The sequence below is a fragment of the Xenopus laevis genome, chromosome 7S (assembly GCF_017654675.1).
Source record: "Xenopus laevis strain J_2021 chromosome 7S, Xenopus_laevis_v10.1, whole genome shotgun sequence".
Lineage (NCBI taxonomy): Eukaryota > Metazoa > Chordata > Amphibia > Anura > Pipidae > Xenopus > Xenopus laevis.
In genome coordinates, this window is record NC_054384.1 from 37,746,241 (window position 1) to 37,767,524 (window position 21,284).

The following is a 21,284-nucleotide window of genomic DNA, read 5'->3' on the forward strand; positions in this document are numbered from 1 at the left end:
TAACTTAAAAAGGAAGCTGGAAATACATATTTTCCTCTGTGGTGAGGAGAAAATAATTAACAAGTACATGCACTATGATATTTTTCATACAGAATAACATTTTAAGATTGTGCAGATTAGCATAGTAATTGAACTTGGCAATATAGATTGGACATGATTAAATATCACACGGTGAGAAAGGACATCCGAATGGGTGGCTCACCTTAAAACTGTTTTTAAATATAATGTAGGCAGGAGATTCTATATTCTATATATTAATGCATTTAACTAAGTTAACTTATTTTTTTTTATACTATCTGGGACCCTAACAACAAGTCAAAAGTATTAAGGGTGAGACTGAAGATAAATAGGAAAGGCTCTAAATGAAAACAATAAAGAATACTATTAATAATAGGTAACAAAATGTAATATCTCAATCATTGTGCCTTCTGGATCCTAGAGTTAGTAATATTAGCTCCAATATAAAAAAAAGCACAATGAAAAATAAATAATTCACTAACAAATAAATACAGTTGTCAATTTATTTAACATTTGGATTTCTATTTCTTTCATGAATTGTAAATTTTCTCTAAAAATGTGTTTTTTATTTCTCTAAAACTAAGATCCATTGAGTGTACAAACCATGAAAAAATTCTAGTATAAAACCTTGCCAAGTAAAACCAGTTGAGGCCCTATAGAAGTCAGTGGGAGCTGTGCTGATGATGTTGGACCTTTTTTTTAGCCATTCAGAATTTTAGAGGTTTTCTACATTTTTTTGCTAGTAATTGTCTAAAATAATCAACTTTTTAGAGTTTTTAGAGGTATTCATACTTTAAGTGCATCATTTGCCATTTTTCAGTTTGCAATTTTTATCTTTCGATCTTTTAATAACTTTCATGTAATTCGTGGTTTAAAAATTAGGTTTTTTTTGCTGTTTCAAAAACCTCTAATACCACTGAATAACACTGTTCTTGAAGCACTGTTATGCCAGTGCTTATTATTGCCTCAGTTGACATCAATCTGATTTATAGGAAACCTGAATTATTTTGTCCATATATGCAAATTGCTGTTTGTTTGCGCTTCATACCTCATTCACATAGACCCAGTGACTGTCCTTGGAAGCAAGATTGGTCTCCACAGCCTAAGAAGAGAAAAAAAGAACAATTTAGACAAATAAATCGGCATCCAAAAAATCAATGGATGTTGTAATTTAAAATTTCAAGCTTTTTTCAATTCAGTTTTCACGATTAATATAATTTTTTTTGACAGAGGTGACAGCAAGGGAAAGCAGGTGATGCCATTCAGCCATGGCAAATTTTTTTAATAATTCCTAACAATAATTCACCATACCCATGTTATGGTTTTAAAACAAAAATATAAAATACACAGATCCGCCTAATGCATGCAACATTTTTGATAACTGTTTTTGATACTATTTTCACTGAATATAATGATATTTAGCAGGTTGCAATGTAGCAGCTCCAACTCCTATAAACAACACAAGAAGATATTTATGAATACTTTTGAATAAATTATAGTATTTGCTAATGAATTTCATCTCCAGTGTTACAAAAATGATCTCTGCCTTGTAGTTAGTTAAATATATAATATATATAGTGAATAATGCAGCCCCTATTGTAAAATATAAGGATATTAAAAGCCACAGAGGAGTTACATGATCATATAAAGGCACCAGTTGTTTTATATAGGTCATGGAACACCTCGGTGACTTTTAATATCCTCTTATATTTGTAATGGGGGAGGGGTCACACTATTTATACATTATTTATAATAATACATAGGTTCCAGTGAATCATGTGACAGAAATAACATCTCTATGCACCAATTATAACTGATGACTAGGGCTGGGTGAATGTAACCCGTTATGCTTTGCCAAAAAATTGCCGCCTGCAAAAACTAGCTGAAATGCATTAAAGTCTATGGCAGACAAATTTTTTTTAGATGCACAACCATTTTTTTTGACGCACAACACTAGATAAACCCAATTGCTTTGCCACCATTATGTATTTGTGCAGCTTAGTTAGGATCAATGTGCCTTGTGAACCTATAAATATGACTAGGATCTTTATTTTACACCCATGAAATTACACATAATTGAGGGATGGATAGCTTTTGACTAGCAGTACATGGAAAACTTTGCAGTCATTTTTGGTAGCACAGTTATGCTGGAATTCTGGGGGAAGGGAATTGAATGTTTTGTGCTTAGCACTATGCCACCACTGGGTCCACTGATAAACGAGGACCTGTATTTAACTTGTTCTCTAAAGTTCTTGCCATTTTTAAAATAAAAATTGAAAACAAAAATTACTGCTGTGCTCTACTTTGCCCTATATTCTATGCTCTACAAGTAAAAATCATTCCTTTGAACTCTTGCTATCACAGCATGATTATTGGCTCTGCTGTCTTCAGCCATCTTTCATCTGTTATCATGATAACACTTATTCATTAGCTGTTTGAAGCCATTCCATAGAACTGCATGTATTTTCAAAAGATAATTTCTAGGGATGTTTATGAAAATAACGTGAACTATTGAATATAAATGTTTTTAGGTATTTGTTTTTCCCTGTGTTACTGTTGTTTAATAGTGTGATAATTAACAAGCTTTCTATGAGATTATAGATTGGATACATTTTTTTATGCCAAAGTAGACAATGTTGTAAATGTTTTTCACTTTCAACATTCATCCATGTTTCTAAGCTATTAAAAAATACACAATTTTTCAAAGAGAGTTGAAGACCTGACAGTAATTACAGTGTCATTGGTGCATAGTATTTAATGAAGTCTTACCTGAAACCATTCATTATGATTTACTTTGCTCAGTCAATAGATGGGTACAGTATAAAGTGAAATGTGCATTGGTTGCCCTTTCATTGTTTGAAAATGAGATGTGCAGTTAAATAACTATTTATTGATAACTAGATTATTGTTTATATATTACACTATGGTTGACATTTTGTTGTGTAATACTTTTACTAAATGACATAAAATCAGTTTATCATTGTTTTATTCAGCTTTGGGTGGATAAAAAAACCATTAAATTGTATTTAATCATTGTTAAATAAAAATATTAAATTATTTAATTACATACTAAGAGACTGTACTGTAGACAATGTACTAGTCCAAGGCTAAAGCTTCTGATCTTTGTGCTGCCAATTTTTTAAGGCAGCAGTCAAATTTTTGATTTTGTAAAGCATTTTGTAATTTCACATTTCAGTTGTTTAAATAGCAAAATGCCAAAACAAGCATTTGTAATCAGATGTCCGTCTGTCACCACCATATAGTATCTACTTTAGGCACTATATTTTCAGTTGATCATTTTAGGAATGTGTAACAGGAGGACAGGGGCATTTTGACTGTGGCTGTTTGAGCTGATTTTACATTACAATACTGGCCCAATTGTTTTAATCAGAGAGAAAATTGTAGTGCCAGATTTATTTGGATTGGATTTGAAAATTATTTGTTTGCTTAGAGGCCAAATACAGTATATGTCTTATCTCCACTAATCGTATCACTTTTATGCAAGTTTCTCAGTATGAAATCTCTGTTATATGTTGCATGTTAGGTATTGCATTAAAAAAGTAAATTAGAGTTCATTATAGACATTATTATTATTATAGGGCAAGATCTGTAAAATGGATCATCACACCAGGGGCCACCCCTTTATATTAGAGGAAAAGATCTTTCATTTGAAGCAATCTAGGTTCCTTACAGTGAGGACAGTGAGGTTGTGAAATGCCTTGCAGGATGATGTTGGGATGGCTGATTCAGTTAATGCCTTTAAGAGTGCTATAGTGGCTATAGTGATCCTAAAATCTACAATTAATAAAGATATAGGTATAAATAGTTTATGTGAGTTTATGGAGGGGCTGGAGTGAGTGTATGTATATGTGCGCTGGGTTTAATTTGGAGGGGTTGAGCTTGATAGACTTTGGTCATTGTGATGGCAAGGATGTCATATCTTTTGGCTTTTCCAGTAATAATTTTTTACTTTGTTATTATGACATAGGATGGAAAAGAGAAAGTATTTGCACGTTTTTAAATTTTTTTAATTCATGCAATTATTAAAATGCAGTTATTTATAAAATCTGGTTTTTTTTAAGTTCATGGAGGAATAAACTAATGATTAGAATTTTGGTATGTATGGTTAGCATTTGGCAAAAAATTATCAGTCTGTATTCAGTGCTGAAATAATTCAATCCAGTATGGATTGTAAAAGAATTGTTTAAAACATTTGATAAGTAAATAAAGGCTGTCTTCCCTAGTCACTGAGGTGTCTGCATATTTCTACCATACTCTACCTTGGTTTTTCCCCACCAGATGAGCAAGTCAGGACTTGGTCCCAGACAACAAAATTCATAATTGAATAGTGCTCCTAAAGCTGAATGCTGCATTGAAATCCATTTTTCAAAATGGCAAACTGAATTTATTATTTTACATTTTGAAATCTGACATGGGGCTAGAAATGTCAGTTTCCCAGGTGCCCCCAGTCATGTGATTTGTGTTAATAAAATGACTGATGAACTTCAGTCACTCTTTACTGCTTTACTGCAGTATCACCCCCTTCCTTCCCCCCAGCAGCTCTTCAGCAGAACAATAGGAAGGCAACTAGATAACAGTTCCCTGACATTTTACACTGCTAAAAATGCTTTCATGCCCCAGCTAGTGGTAAATAGTGAATCCAAATCCTGCTAACCCCCATGTTGTGACTCTTTAGTTACATTGAGTAAGAGAATCAATAACCTGTCTAAAGGTAGTTCCATTGTGAAGAGCTGACTCTTTCTGAAAGCATGTGCCCAGGCAAAATGACCAGAGATGGCTGCCTGCACACCAACATTACAACTAAAAAAAATACATTTATTGGTTCAATAATAATTTTAAATGGTAGAATGAATTATGTGTAATTTACACAGTGTAATTTTGAAACAAAAATTATACCATAAAATCACGACAGAATTCCTTTCATGGCATTTACACATCATTTTAATAAAAAGGAAGTGCAATGTACAGTAGCATTATATTATACTGGCCCAAAGGCACAGACTGCTATAAAAAAAAAAACAAATAGTTATTGCTGTACTATTTTGAATAGTTATAAGTGATGTGATGCCTCCAGCATTGTTTTATACTTTGTGTTGCACCACCTAGTGATTTAGTTGTATGGTTTATGCATTGTAAAAATGTCCTTCTTAGGCTACAATACCCTTACCATGTGTAATACCAGGAAATAATCAGTCTAGCTGCCATCTTTATACTGTTTATACTAACACAACACCATCTGCAGTAATCCTCCCCCATCCAGCTTTGTGTATATACAGTATGCAGCTACCTCATGGCACTGCTATACAGTATCAGTCATTGCACCCAGGCATCTAAGTCTTACTCCTACATGGATGCCGCTCATCTTTTATGCAGTTATACATGCTACTGTCCACTGTTTTTAATGTATTTGTTATGCTATATTATACAGTTTCAGTAAGCACTGTCATTTTCTGTCTTTTTTACGCCTTACCCTTGTTAATAAAACTGAAGCTTTCTAATCTAGTCTCAGTGGATCAATGAAGGAAGGAGTTTATGAATTTCAAGTTACACACTACCCCAGGCTAACACGTAGGGGATTATTTATCAAGGTCCGAATAGCCAAACCTCGAATAAGTCGTTGTTTTCGGAGCAAAAAAACTACAATTTTTTTGATATTTATTAAAGTCCGATGGTCTAAAAACCCTGAATCCGAAACCCTGGCATCTAAAAGCTCTTGAAGTCCTGTATAAGTCAAAGGGGAAGGTCCCAGTGTCTGTGCTGATGTCCGTAGCGATATCCGATGATTTTGGGGTTTCTGCACCAAAAACTCAAAAAACTCCAAAGTTTGCCCAACCCTACTTTTTTTGGGGTTCATTAATCCTATTTACATTGAACGAGAGAACCGTATACTCCATATTAGGGGACAATACCATGATTTCTACTATTCTTCCTTATTTTCCTTTTATCATTATATAATACAGTATATACCGTGTTATTACCCAGGGGTTTTAAAAAAAAAAAAATATATACATAAAAAAACAGGGTAGAAAGTTATGAACCTTGAAAGGAAAAAGGAAAAAAACAAAAAAGAATCCCATTAAATTTACACCAAAAAGCCAAAAAGAGAAAAAAACATAAAAAAATAGAAGAAGAAAAAAACAATGTTTTAGCCGCCCCAGCTTCTTCGGGTTCCATCCCTGTGGCTGGCGGTTGGTAACGGTGGCTCGAGTGGAATTTCCACTATTTTGGGGGGAGTTAGGCCGCCTAGGCCTTAGGCGGATCATATCTTCCAGAGCATCTGCCCCACCTATCTGTTTCAACACAGCTAATCATTCCCCTTAAATCATCAATATTTTCACCTTTTTTTTATTTATTTTTTAAACTTAATGGGTTTCCTTCTCCTTTCATCATCTTTTTTTTAATTTATTTTTTAACCTGTGTGACCAATCCTAAATCAAATCAATATATATCACATAGTTTATTTTAAGTTTTCATACATTGTATAAATTATATACTTTACCCATCAGTAGCTTGCTTTTCGAGAGTTACTATAAGTTATTAAACGGGTTTATATGAAAGTCCAATATAGTTCAAAATCCACTTTCAATTGAGAAGATCCAGTAATAGCTGTGCTATTTCCAAAGCTTCCATCGAAAAATCAATTTTCTTTTACGAAGCGTTATTTCAGACAAATCCTGATACAGTATAATCGTATTTTCTTCATATATGATACTATCTACTACTTTTGCCTTTTGTAGAATTTCTTCCTTTATGGCATAATTCAGCAGAGTATATCCCTTGGGGCATTTGGGGTGCCATTTTTGGCTTCTGGACCCGATGTGCTCTTTCTATTTGTATTTCAACGACCTTCTCCTTGTTTAGTATGTTATTGAAAATCTGTTGTAAGAAAGTCTTTATCTCATCCTGCTGAATAGCCTCAGGCACACCCCTTACTCTAATATTTTTCCTCCTATTTCTATTTTCGAGGTCCTCCATCTGTCTTTGTAAGTTTGTTATAAGGCTGTCTTGTTGTTGCATTTGTAAGTGTATTGATTTTTGATTATGCTGTAAATCACTTACTTTGCTTTCCATCTCTTCTGTACGATTTATCATGGCAGCCATATCTTTTTTAATGCCCAGTATGTCTCTTTAATAGAAGCAGTCATGTCCCGCAGCATCTCCCTGATATCAGTCTTAGATGGCAACTTAGTGATCCGTGTATACAGGTCCTCTGCCTCGCCATCACCTTCACTCTCACTCTCCTATTCTTCAGGGTTTTGGGAAGCCACTTCCATAGCCTCCTCTCCCCCCCTCTGTGTCTGTGCCATCTTTACCCACCATCGCAGTCTTTAGGCTTGCTGCGAAACATCGGTGCAACATCTCTTTGGGGCTGTTTGGGGCTTTTAAAAGGAAGTTTTTATTTTACCGCTCCTTCGCGGTTTTGCTTATGCGTTCTCCACCATGCTCAAACTATTTTGCATTTGTTTCCCGGCTGGAAAACAGATAGCATGGGCGCCTAGTTCTGGGCTTACACTGCCATGTTGCTCAGCTCAGCCACGCCCCCGTCAAATAATCCAAATTTTTAATAATGATTTCCTTTTGTATCTTGTATTTGACACCAACTAAGAGACAATCAATCCTTATTGGAAACAAAACCAGCCATTTGGGTTTATTAATGATTACATGATTTTCTGGTAGATTTAGGGGCCCATTTACTAAGGGTCAAATTGAATTTTCGAATTCAAAAACTTCGAATTTCGAAGTAATTTTTGGGTACTTCGACCATCGAATAGGCCCAAATTCGATTCAAATTGAAAATACTTCACAAATTCGACCATTCAAAAATCAAAGCACTGTCTCTTTAAAAAACTTCAACTTAGACACTTCGCCGCCTTAAACCTGCCGACTTCGACTATCGTACTACACCTATTTTTTCACTTCGAAATTCGATCCTTGATAAATCTGCCCCTTAAGGTATGAAAATTACAGAATGATCAGTTCTGGAAAGCCCCAGGTCCAGAGCATTCTGGATAACAGGTCCAATACCTGTATATTTATCTTGTTGTAGCTCCCACCCTTTCCAGCTATAGTCAGGTGATCCTAGTGGTGAACAATAAAAGGGCAACCATGTCTGGGAGTTTTAACCTTGAAAACAGCAAGTAAGTTGCAGGTAAAACGGAGTCCCTTTGTAAAATGTATAATGAAGCAATTAAATTATTTAAGGATCAGATAAAAGTTAAGTGTAGGACTGGCCACACCAGGGAAGACTTTGATGCAGTTGGCTAGCTTAAATTTATTGCAATATATAGACAAACAATCCCTGCATTTTTAGTATCGCAAGGCACAAAATGTCTCAATATCTACCTCAGTAACATTTATCTTTGATTGGTAGAGTTCAGTGTAGAAGCCTATCAGAATTGTAGTTATTGACACAGGCTTTGTGTGATGGTTAAATCTACTAATTCTTTTATTACTCCATCTCTTTTTTACACTAATCCTGATTATCCCACTTAGTAGAAGAACAGCGTCTGATATCCTCTTGGTCAACATTTAAATTATTTAAGGACATATTAAGTGCCAAATGGCACTTTCTCAGTGATAATGAACCAGAGAGACTGTGCAAATGTATAGGCAAAAGTATATTTGTTAACCAATTTGTATAGAGAAACTGTTGATAAAAATAGCATGCTTCGCTTTGATAGCTTCCATCCACCTAATACAATTGTAGGCATTCCTAAAAACAAATTATTGTGAAGCAAAGGCATCACTTCTAATCAGGTAATTATCTTTAAAGTAAATGAAATATGTTAGGCATGTTCAAGAGTAATGGTTACCTTTGGTCTGTATTACCGAAAGCCGAGAAGGAGGTAGAAGAATTATCATATGAGACATTAATGACAATAAGAAAGATGAAAAAACTTGTCAGTGAATAAATGTTGTCACCACTTTTGATATCCACTCTAAAAGAGTAAGAAAAGTTGTGAGAAAATACCTGTTTGCATCAAAATAGGGTATTGGCTCTCTTTAGAGAGTAGACCTGAAGAAGTAGGTGCCACTGTATTGGCTCCACAGCTTAGGTTCCCTTGAGATCAGTAGTGTGAATGCTACACCATACGTCTTGTCAATGTCTGTTCTTAACCCAACATATAGCAGTGAACATCACTCCAAGATTTATAGCCAGTACTTCATTAAAGTACTTGACTAGTGTCTCATGCTAGCACAAATATTCTCAGTCCTGTCTATGCTGGGGCTAATAAAAAATGTATTTTGCTATACACTACCATGTGTAGCTTGGCCGGGTATAGCATGAAATGTGAAATCTTTGCCTTACTTAGGGGCCGATTCACTAACTTCGAGTGAAGGATTCGAAGTAAAAAAACTTCGAATTTCGAAGTGTTTTTGGGCTACATCGACCATCGAATGGGCTACTATGACCTTCGACTATGACTTCGAATCGAACTATTCGAACTAAAAATCGTTCGACCATTCAACCATACGACTATTCGATAGTCGAAGTACTGTCTCTTTAAGAAAAACTTCGACCCCCTAGTTCGCCATCTAAAAGCTACCGAACTCAATGTTAGCCTATGGGGAAGGTCCCCATAGGCTTTCCTAAGTTTTTTTGATCGAAGGATATTCCTTCGATCATTCGATCGCACTATTTGCGCTAAAATCCTTCGACTTCAAAGTCGAAGGATTTTAATTCCCAGTCGAATATCGAGGGTTAATTAACCCTCGATATTCGACCCTTGGTGAATCGGCCCCTTAGTGTATTTTAAATATGAATAAACTTATTGTGTTGTTTTTGAACCTCCAGGGAGTAGTCTGGTAATAAGCGGGTGAGCAGGAGTACATGGTGGTGGTGTGAGCATAAGTACCTGGGGAGCTCATTCAACAGACAAAGTAGATGTAAGCCCATCTTTGCCAAAATTGGTAAGAAGCCATTGCTCTATACGTGTTTCAGGTGACTTTACCTCCCCGTGTCCCAGGAAGATCAGCAGGTGAATGTAATTGCACCTTAGGCAGTTTTCTAGATCGTCTGCATTATTTTGCCAAGTTTGCACCACCGCTTGGAATTCACGCATCTGTGCTGTAGGTGGCCTGCTGGCATATTCAGGGTCACTGGTGCTCTGTTCCACAGCCCGTTCCTGTATCTTTTGCATGTTGTGATGGATGATAGACAGCTCCACCTTCACTTCATCCACTTTGGAAGCTATCAGCCCCATGCACACATCTCTTGTTGACTTCATTTCTGACACTAGATTGGCAAGCATTGGTTCTGTTGGGGGATCTGTGCTGGTGGTAGCTGGAGCCTCTCCCTGCTGTGGGGTAGAGGAGTCAATGCCATTTGGTTTTCCCATACCTTATGAGTTGTGCTGCTTTCTCTGCATCCTGCAGCTGTTTTGTTTTACCCCATGAGTGTTCTTTGGGGTAAAGGGTCAGTCCTGAGATATAGGGCCCGTGGTAAGGTATTTTTGGGCTTTTATGTACCTGTATAACAAATGGGGCCCAAGCTTTTATTAGCTTCTTACTGTAAGGGCAGTTCTCTGACTAGAGTTGTTTCTACAGCTACACGCATACTTCTGCATTGTACTTCTATATATCACAATATAGTGATAGAAACTAAAAATATTACTTTTATCAAGTTGTGTGGTACTACTCTAACCTCTATATATTGCAAAAATCCTGGATATATAAGAAGCCAACAGAGTAAACCAAATCTCTGTATATGCATTTGTGAAAAATATCAACTTCCAGTTGGATGGGTGTAACTCTGCTTCCCAATAAAGAATATTGCAGTCGAGTTTGCTGCCCTGGATTTGTTCCACAACAATTTGCATTACTGATACAGCTTGGATCGACTTTGTTCAGCCGTGCAGCATATGGGATGTTCTGTGGCTTATGATTTATGATTTTGCCTTTTCAAAGGGACAGATGACTAAAACATACTGATATTGTCAGTTCCTTCAGGAGATATTAGTTATTATATGCAGATGGAGAGATACAGTGTGATCATTAGTCTTTATATAATACAGTATTTCTTTTCATCACACATCAAAGCCAACTGTTAGCTTGTATTCAATGTTCTTTCTCTATAATGAGGAAATATGGGGATGCCCTTTGCCTTAATATCTGCTTTAGAGATGAAAATAGATTTGGCAAATATAAAATCCCTTTGGTATTGACTGTGATTGAGGTTCATTGCTAATAACTAATGCATGAAGTCAAGGCAAGTTGCTGTGTACAGGTTAAGAAGCTTGACACTGAATGACATGTGGGAGCATCATAATTATAATGGACTTTCAAGTTTAGCTTGATGCACGGTAATATATGAAATAAATTAACACTGAATACAAGTGGGTTACAGGTTTAGGACATTTTGCAGAGCATATTTGCTGCATATTTGCTGCATAGAATATTTTATGGTGGATGGAGAGGACAGTACAGTAGAAAGTTTGAAAGTTGGATTTGGTGCTGGTTTACTGAATATTGATTAAAATAATTTTGTCAATAATAATATTTAAAAACTTTAGCATATACAAAATATGGTTTAGCATAAAATTCACAACAATAACCATGTGCTCCAACTTTCTATAAAGTATAGGGGTCCTTTGTGGTCAGGGTAATGGAGGGGTGGGTGTAAGGAGAAGGCAATGTGGGTGAGTAGAAAGAGAGGGATTCGATTAGAAAGGAGAAGGAACCAGGAAAGGGGGGATTGATTAAAATATGTTATGTCAAATTTAAAAATGGTATAGAATATGTGGCATAGATAAAGTTCAGTTGTAGTCTTGGAGAAAGCTATGTGGGCAAAACAGCTGAGGCTTAATTGTACATTACTCCACTTTGAGGGGAAATGTCTGTGCCAAAACATCAGTATCCCCAGAATAAAGACGCATCAACCTTTAATAAGACCTGCAAATAGGGATGTAGCGAACCGCCGATAATGTGTTCGCGAACGCCGTTCGCGAACACCGGCAAAAAATGCGGACAGTTCGCGAACAGTTCGCGAACTTCGAACATCCGAAAATCGTTCGATTCGAACGATCGAAGGATTTTAATCGTTCGATCGAAGGATTTTCGTTCGAATCGAACGATCGAAGCCATTCGATCGAATGATTTCATTCAATCCAATGGCTTCGATCGTTCGATTCGAACGAAAATCCTTCGATTTTAGCGATCGAATGGTCGAATGGTCGAACGATTTTGACGCGAACGCCTATTGGCGAACGTCGCTCGACGTTCGCGAACTTGCGGCGGACGCGAACAGCCGATGTTCGCGCGAACAAGTTCGCCGGCGAACAGTCCGCGACATCCCTACCTGCAAATACTAAAACTACTGTATATATGTATCCGTTTTAATAGCATAATTAGTACTGTACATTGAGCATTTAGAGCTTGAACCCAAAAAATATTCAAATTTTTCAAAAAACTATATTGCCATAATAATGGCTAAATATACCCACGACCTTATATTTAGTATGTCTATCTCTACCATCTTGCTGCAACATACCCTAAATTGTTACATGGACAGCTTGCTTAGAAGTACAATGCATCCGTGAAATCCTGTGGCATAGGAAAGTTTCAGTGTCAAACTATTGGAAAGAGGTCTCAATGCTATAATGAGATTTCAAGAGTAAGATGCTAAAGTCCTTATCAGCTTATTAAAACATAAGTTAAACTATGTCCTATGTTCAATGTCACTTAATTTAAATATCAGTATAACATTCCAAAAAGCGTAAGTTATGCATCACATGGAACACTAAAGGGGTCATTTACAATGCATACTGTACAAGGTATCATGCAAATAGCCGTCGGCTATAGCCGTCTGCACTCTGTTTCAGACAGTGAACATAAATAATATTTTCTAGGTAATACACAGTTGGGATGATGTCTCTGACACAAAGAGCTTACAATCTATTGGTGTATCTTTAAAAAGAATAAAATGTGGAAAATAAGAAATTGTAATGTGCTTAGTTAACTCACTGAAAGAGGTACTATCTAAAGAAAATTAAATACATTGTAGGATGAATTATGTTAAAGAGTCTTTCTTAGTTGTGTCAGTTTGTGTAAAAAAGACTGTAGTGGGTTCTCCTCTGATTTGGACAGCAATACTACATGCTGCTTGAAAAAGCAAAAAGGTTTGAACCATCAGTTATCCAAAGTTCATGGGAAGATAATTTTAGTTATACAGAGCTAAAATAATGCATACCTAATATCTTTATTTTACATACTGTGCATTATGCCACTATCATTTTGGAATAAAATAGGGAGAATTGTTGGCATTGGAAACGAATGCTTAAAGGCACAGTATTTTAGGTTTTGTGTTTGTAATCTAATCAGAAGATGCCCTGATGTTATAATGCCCCTCTTTCATACAGTTCAGAAATCCCCTCCATTATTACAATAAAAATACATATAAAACTCTGTTTTCTGCATAGTCTCTGCACATTTCACCTATTTCTGTTATTTTGTCAAAATGAAGTAATAATCTGGAGTATTTTATTCTCAGGAGAAAACAATCTTACTGGATGAAACAATCTCACCTTAAGGTCGTGGAAACAACCTAAACTCTGGTTTCAAAACAGTTTCATTGCAGGAGCATGTCCTATGAGTCTCAAGGTGGATTAGTTATTAGAAATCAAGGATGAGGATTTTAAAAATGCTCAGTTTACTACATATAAAGTAATATTCTACAAAACACAAATGATGGATGGTAGTACAGTCAGGCTTTAAATCCCATACACAAAAAAACTGAACATTGAACAACAGAGGCAAATCAATTTAATATATCTGACTTAAAGGAAGAAAGAGTAAGAAAGTGTAAAAATAAAGACAATAAAATGAATACAGGAAAAGGAAGCCTATTTTGATATTCTTTATTAATTATTTGCTACCTTCTGGTGTAGTCAAGTTGTTTTTAAGATGCCCCATTCTCAATTATAAAGAAAATTTCATTATAAGCATCATGACGTTATGAAGGACATGTCATGTCAAACAAGTGAATTGCTTTTTATTATAAAATAAGTTAGAACCTTGTGCGACTGCCAACTTGCCAGTGGTACATTCTCTGACTGGACTAGGCCATTCGGCCATATAAATATCTTTAGAATGCCCTAAGGCATATTAAAAAGTGCTAGTGAATGTGTTAAAATCATTAGAAAATAGTTTTTTTTTTAAACTAAATACCGCCATACCTGATTACTTGCACTTACCCAAAACCTGTATCTAATTTCAACCCCTTATTGCATATGTCAATAACTATTGTATAGTTGTCAGAAAATATATTATAGCAAACAAATATTCCCAAAAGTAAAAATCGGGGTAATCAATGTGTAGATTCCAGGTCCCCTATAATTTAACTGTTCAAACAGTTAAATTGGATATTTCATCTGATGGTCATGAAACAGTTCAATTGTAGCATCGTGTTTAGCCCTTTAGGGGCCACACAACCTAGTTCATATGTCCTCTATGCTTCTTTTTGTAACAACTGTTCCATGTCCTCTCCCCTCAGTGCTGGTCAAGTCGGCTGGGTGCCCTAGGCAACCCGGCTGACTATGTTACCCCCCTCCACATTCGTGCGCACCAACGAACAATTGCGCATGCGTGGACTAGTGCATGCATGGAGGAGCGTGAGTAGCTGACTCCGGCAGAAGAGGTACCGTGCCTGGCACCCCTCCAACTTTGTGGTCTCTTCTGCCTACCCGTAGTTCTGGACCTGCCTCCCCTCCATGGAGCTCTAATACAGTCAATTGGCATGCATTTATTATTTATTTTTAATATATATATACCGGTATATATATTTTAGAGAACAGTAGATGCTGAGAAGCTAGAGAACCCGAAGAACAGAAACTGCTCAGTACAACAGTAAAGATGCACCTCATCGTATAAATTTCTAGGCAGTTATTAAGGCTAAGCTTTTTTAGGACTTTGATTGGATAGACTTATCTGACACACAAAACTTTGTAATGCAACTGCATGTGAGATTTTGTAAGGTGCAACACAAACTCATTTTTCATGCTGTAATGTTAAATCTGATCAGATTAAGTAGGGTGGTTAGTTTTTTGCATTTTGTCTTCAACTGACAGTCAGTGTATTGCAGACTATACAATTCTATCTTTTTGGGTGAATACACAGCCTGCAGCATTCACTTCATGTTGCATGACAAATCCTTCATATAGATCAGATTTTGATGTTATATTATTCTTATTATTTAAAGTTATAGTATTCTTAGATGTGTGCAACTGCATCTTACTTGGATGTAGGATGTGATTTGTCAAATCAAGCACACCTATCAAAAGCTATGGGCATTTTTTTGCGGCGAAATGCAGTGAAATATTTCACTCTTCCATATTTGCTGGTAGACTAACCTGGTAAAATCATAATTGTTGAGCCTGTTTACTCTATTGAAGTGCACTCGGATGTTGCTCTTTTTACTAGGGGGGGTGAAAGTGGGGATGAGGTTTCCTGGTGGGCCCCAGGCACCCCAGTCTGACACTGGCTGGCAGGAAGAGGAAGTCACAGATACTGGCAGAAGAGAAAAGCCTGGTAGAAAGAACCCTGCTGTGGGCAAAGAGAGAGACCAGAGAACTGCCAGGAGGCCCAGAGTGCTAAGAGGTTTAACCAAAAGCAGACATTTGGATCAGACTGGCACAAGGAAGCCAGATACTGTGCCTGGACGGACAGAGAGTGTGAAAGGAATCCAGACTGTAGGAGAAACCAGCAGGAGATTCCTATCTGAGCATCCAAAGGGGCTGGTAGTCACACTGTATGTCTGAATGTGCTGGACTCACCTGAAAAGCACCCTATAAAGCATCCAAAGAGTATTTGGAGTGCATATCCTGTTTAAAGGGACAGTACCCTAAAGAAGAGCTTCAAGATACAGAGACTGTTTTGTGGAAGGACATTAAAGGACTTTGCCTTCTTTAGTTAGCACAAGCAAGTAAGTTAGTGAGGCCCTACTCCCACCTGGTTAGGAGTGATATTTGTACTAGTTGGCCATTAAGTTTTAGTTAAACAGTTTTTCAGTTTAACAAATACTGTGCATGTTTTATTACTGTATTCCTAGTGGGGCCACCCATAGGTGCATTCCCGGATCCCACTAGGTTGAGGCACTACGCTAGTAAGTACCAGGTACCAGTCTACCAATACCACTGCGGAGTGGCTCAGGTTTGTCCTGTGCCATCAGGTAAGCACCACACTTGGAGTGTAACGCCGACAAAGGGGTGTCAAAAGGGTTACAATACTTTTTTATAAAGTCCTACAATATTCAACAATTATAGTTTTCCATATAGAGGGTACACGAGAAGACAGAAACCAAGAGAAAGATTATGGATGAACTTAAAATACTGTGTAGAGATTTCTGCATACCCACACATGATATATTATAATTTTGTGATGCAGGTCCCTTGATGCTTTCTTACTTCACAATTAATCTTTCATTCATAGGTAAGGTAAGTCAAAAAATTATCAGCAGGGCTATTAAATGTTAATTGTCATTTGGTTATCAGTTTATTGCACATGCAAGCCTCTGGCAACTTAAAATAAAATTCAGATAAATGCACATTAAACTTCAGTTAAGCAATTACTTGTATGATGTTTAAGACTTAACCAAGAACCAAAATCCAAAGGTATAAGATGTATGAATCTAGAAAGAAGAAATCAACTAGCACTTGACTTGAATTTACTAAATTACTATTTTGAAAACGTCTCTATTTTTCAAAAAATGTGAGGTTCCTTCTTTCTGTAAATGAAAAATATAGATCTTTGAATTCCATGGATTTCTTATTATGCAATACACTTTGGAAATGTATAAATGTTTTTCCAAATGTATTCATTCTTTTTTTATTTAGCTAAGATACTTTTTACTTATCTGGCCTCCCTAATTCCCATATCTTTGCACTACAGTCTATCTTAACTTCAGGGCTAACTGGCTGTTTATAGATGGGCTTCAGTCCATATGCTGGATAAGGACTGTATATGAGACTATAAGCAGTATGTTGAATCAGCAAAGATTAGTAATTTTTAATACAACTTGTAGAAATATTTGGTGACATACTGTATGGTGTTAAAAAGCTAGGCAGAGAAAAAAGTGTAAAAGGGAGAGATGCCCATTAGAGTAAATGACCAGCACCAGCTCACAAAACCTTCCAGTGGCTCACTAGATTAATTCACAGCATCCTAGTATGCAAGTCATTGTGGGAGCTGAAATCTTGGCTGATAGACAATTGATCTCTGATACATTATTTATAAGCTACATATGTAATGTATATAAACTAGCATCATGTTTTCAGAATTGGGCAAACTAAATTTATAGTACTTTTGAATTAAAAGACAAAATGAATGTAAAAAAATGCTAAAATAATTGTTTTTAAATTGGAAGATTAGGTAAACTGGTTTGGATTTCATGCACCAACTCATGAAATATTTAGGAAGGATCTGGCAGGATTTACTCTGATCTCCCTGGATTTTTATTTAATCTGAATGCTGCTCTGTGAAAGGGAAGCAAGAAAGGTTGGATTATAGTAGAGGCATTAGCTCCAGGATATTAATGGGAAATTTCAAGTTAATGTCAGCTTTTCAGTTCTTTCCAATGTAATACAAGATTTATATTATATATATTGCAATTGACACTCTGAAAACTACTCAAATATTCAATTTCTTAATTGGGAAATTGAATCTTAATCTGAATTGATAATGTGTCAATTCCACAGATTATGGAAAAACATGTAAATAATTGTGTTTGTGATATAACTATACTTATTGTATGTAAGTTACTATGTAGACTTTGGATAAGATTAGAACAGTTAAAACAGTTACATTTTATATTGCATTGGCTTTAACATCTAAGTGGAGATAAGTGACACTAAAAGAGGTGTTTCAACATTTTCATTCAGTTTGGTTTTCAGAAATTCAATTTGCATCAGACATTCAAAAAAAACCTTTCTATCTTCTATTTGTGACCATTTTTCTAATACTAACATTTAAAATTTCATTTTTCACCTTATGTTAAGTGATGAACAAGATTTTTTTATCAAGTTTTGTTATGAAAATGATGCCCATAGACTCCAAGGGTTGAGAAAAATTTGTGATGTGTATAAAAAATTGTCACCCATCTATTTCGGCAAATTTTTGCCATTTCACAAATATTCAGCGAAGTGAAATGGGTCAGATTCACCCATCACTACTTACAGCTTTAAAAATAAACTCGGGGGGGGGGGGGATTTCCGACTGTTCTAAGTGTTCTAAACAGATATATTTAATTATAGATACATCTCTTATCTTTTGCTCTGCAGAGCAGAATCCCTAAATTTCATTAAAGGCAGTTATAATTGATACAATAGTTGGTAATATTCCACAGATGTTGCTGAGAAATGTATCAAAGTGTAACAGTTCAGAATCTGCTCCTGCATCACTGAGTTGCCAGATTGAAAACGACACAGGAACATTGTAATGCTGGTTAACCAGGAACCCAAGGAGACAGCTAGGAAGAACCTTTCAGTGAACAAGCTCACCCCTGACGACGCTGGTCTTCCACAGTGCCCTTTTGGGGTCCGGGCTTTCTCCAGCAGAATCAACAGGGAACCAGAACACGTCTAGGATACTTGAAGTACAGACAAGGAGAAGTCAGATTTAATAGCCAGGCAAGGGTCCGGACAGGCAGCACATATCGGAGTCGGAGGCCAGGTGGAAGTCAAAACCAGAATATCAAACACGGACAAGGCAGGATCAATGTTCGAATTTGGGTTTTTATCATGATTCTAATTTTTAATATTAAAATTCACAAACTGGAAGTATAACTTCAAAACAAGTAATTAAACTGAAAAACTACAATGTAAAACTTCATATACTGCATTTTAATATACTTGTGCTGAAATGGTCAGTAAATAAAATGTCATGTTGTAATTTATTATGTGCAAAAAAAGTCTAAATGTAATGCACTTTTGAAAGGAAAAAATTTTAGGTTATGACAGGCTAGACATACCTGTAAATTATAGCAAAGTTTTCGCTTTGATATATGTTTCCAAAAATATATATAGCAATAATGTTGCCATTTATTTAGAGGATCATTAGAATATATCTCTGTAATGAATGCAATTGTGATTAAAAATCAAACTGAAAACTATAAAAAATAAATTAAGAATCTGTTCCAGGAGTAAATATAAATGCTGACTTTACAGCCAAGAATTTCTACTGTCCAACTGTCCAATATATCCTAAATTTGACCATAAAAATTCCACTATACTTTAATAACTTAACATGAGAACTGTATGCTATTTAGGATGTGCAGTACCAGGTTTCTGCTGTATTATAAGTAGAACAGATGAAAGTAATTCTGTGTTGTTAGATTTAAATTGACATGATATTTATAAAGAGATTTTATTCCGCTGGAAGTGCCTAAAGGTGCCTTACAGGAGAGCAAAACACTAGGGAAAACTCAAAAGAGCTACAAATGGCTGTAGGTGAAGTATTCAACATGTATTCACAACGTTCTTGACAAGTTTCATACCACAGGGTTTGGGTGTACTGAATGTTTTGAACTTTAATTGCAAAATATAGCCACAGAAAATTTTATGCTGAATACCTTTTAACACATTCCCTTTGTAGGGGCAGGAATCTTTACCTTTTTATTAACTTAAAGGGAAATTAAATGTTGCATTATTTGTTGACAATCTTGAACCTGGCCAATCATTTTAAAAGAATCTTAAATATTAGTCTACAGGAAGTCTTACAGGATTTACTGGAAAATCTGACTCGCATAGGAAAACCACTACTATTGCCTAAATGGGATTTAGTTTTATTTTGTTTCTGTACTAGAACAGAAGCCCTACATTTAAGTTTTTAAGTAAATATTTAACTACTATTGCAATTAATTTATATGGCTATGCTCTATACACAAAAAAGAAAGAAACATAGAAAATGGGTAGAGTAGACTAAGCAGTAACTGGGGCGGGGGGTATAATGAGTAGTGTTACAGTATAGTTACTAATGATTGGTTTCAACACACACTGTCAGGGCCTCAAGGCCCAATTAGGGGAGAAGTCCAGACCAAGGAGGAAGCACTAGGTGCAAAGTACGTGGTAGCCAAAGATTAAGGATTGTGGTCAAGATTCAGGCAGAATGTTCAAAGGCAGGCAGCAATGTTCAGGTACAAGACAGAAGGTCAAAAGTCCAAGAATCTGTAAATTAAGAATTAAAAAACACCCTGGAACATCAAGAAGTATCTTGTATCAATTTATAACAGTTAAAGAGTTGGCGACCCCCCCTCCCAGAGATGGTTTAGAAGGGGAAAAATTTAACTTTACACTTCAATATTGGAAAAACAGTCACAAATAGAAAATATAAAGTAATTAGAAAAAGTGTTTATTTCTGGTGATCTATATGAAACCAACTGAACTGCAAAAAGGTGAACAAACTGTTTGAAGGTGAACAAATGCTTTATCCCCATTACTTATACTCTGAATAGCATCAGTAATTTATTATATCAATATATATCAATAATTGCATAATCTTCCTAATTACAGGAAAATGTGTCAGTGGGTCAGTGGTAAAAAAAACGTAATAATTGCACAATTTGAAAATATGCAATACGACTATACGGTGATCTATATGAAACCAACTGAACTGCAAAAAGGTGAACAAACTGTTTGAAGGTGAACAAACGCTTTATCCCCATTACTTATACTCTGAATAGCATCAGTAATTTATTATATCAATATATATCAATAATTGCATAATCTTCCTAATTACAGGAAAATGTGTCAGTGGGTCAGTGGTAAAAAAAACGTAATAATTGCACAATTTGAAAATATGCAATACGACTCATTTGTCAAATGCAGCAAACCGCAATTAGAACAGATATAGCTACTGTATATTCTCACTAAAGCTATCAACATTTCCATAATTAACTTATGAAACATGTCTGAATATGTATAATGCACTATGACTGTTATAGATACTAGCTTTATTTTCCAACAGTACAAAGTACATTGAAAGTGCAAAAAATAGTGTTATTTGCCACATTTCTACCTAAAATGTATTATTTGTATGTGATTATTTGAGTGTAAGAGTAGTAGTGTACTGGTGCAATGAAAAATATCAGCACAGTATCTTCTCCCTGAATGCTGTGTCTTGCAATACAGTCACAATAATACATGCAATGGGTGTAATGCAGATAGGTGAAAAAGTACATGGCCGTAAGCTTTATGTATAGTTTTAGGCAATTGTGTGACCATTTTTTTTCACCCATTACAGTCTATGGGGCTAAT

At 35.8% G+C, this 21,284-nt stretch overlaps 1 protein-coding gene across 5 annotated transcripts in view; it reads right to left on the reverse strand.

Moving 5' to 3' along the window:
- grid1.S (glutamate receptor, ionotropic, delta 1 S homeolog) overlaps positions 1-21,284 on the reverse strand; it is a 547,369-nt gene that overhangs the window by 116,276 nt on the left and 409,809 nt on the right. For all 5 annotated transcript variants that reach the window (XM_041571139.1, XM_041571138.1, XM_041571137.1 and 2 more), the window contains exon 5: positions 1,067-1,120. In XM_041571139.1, coding sequence (XP_041427073.1) covers positions 1,067-1,120 — 54 coding nt within the window. The remainder of the gene's footprint in view (positions 1-1,066; positions 1,121-21,284) is intronic.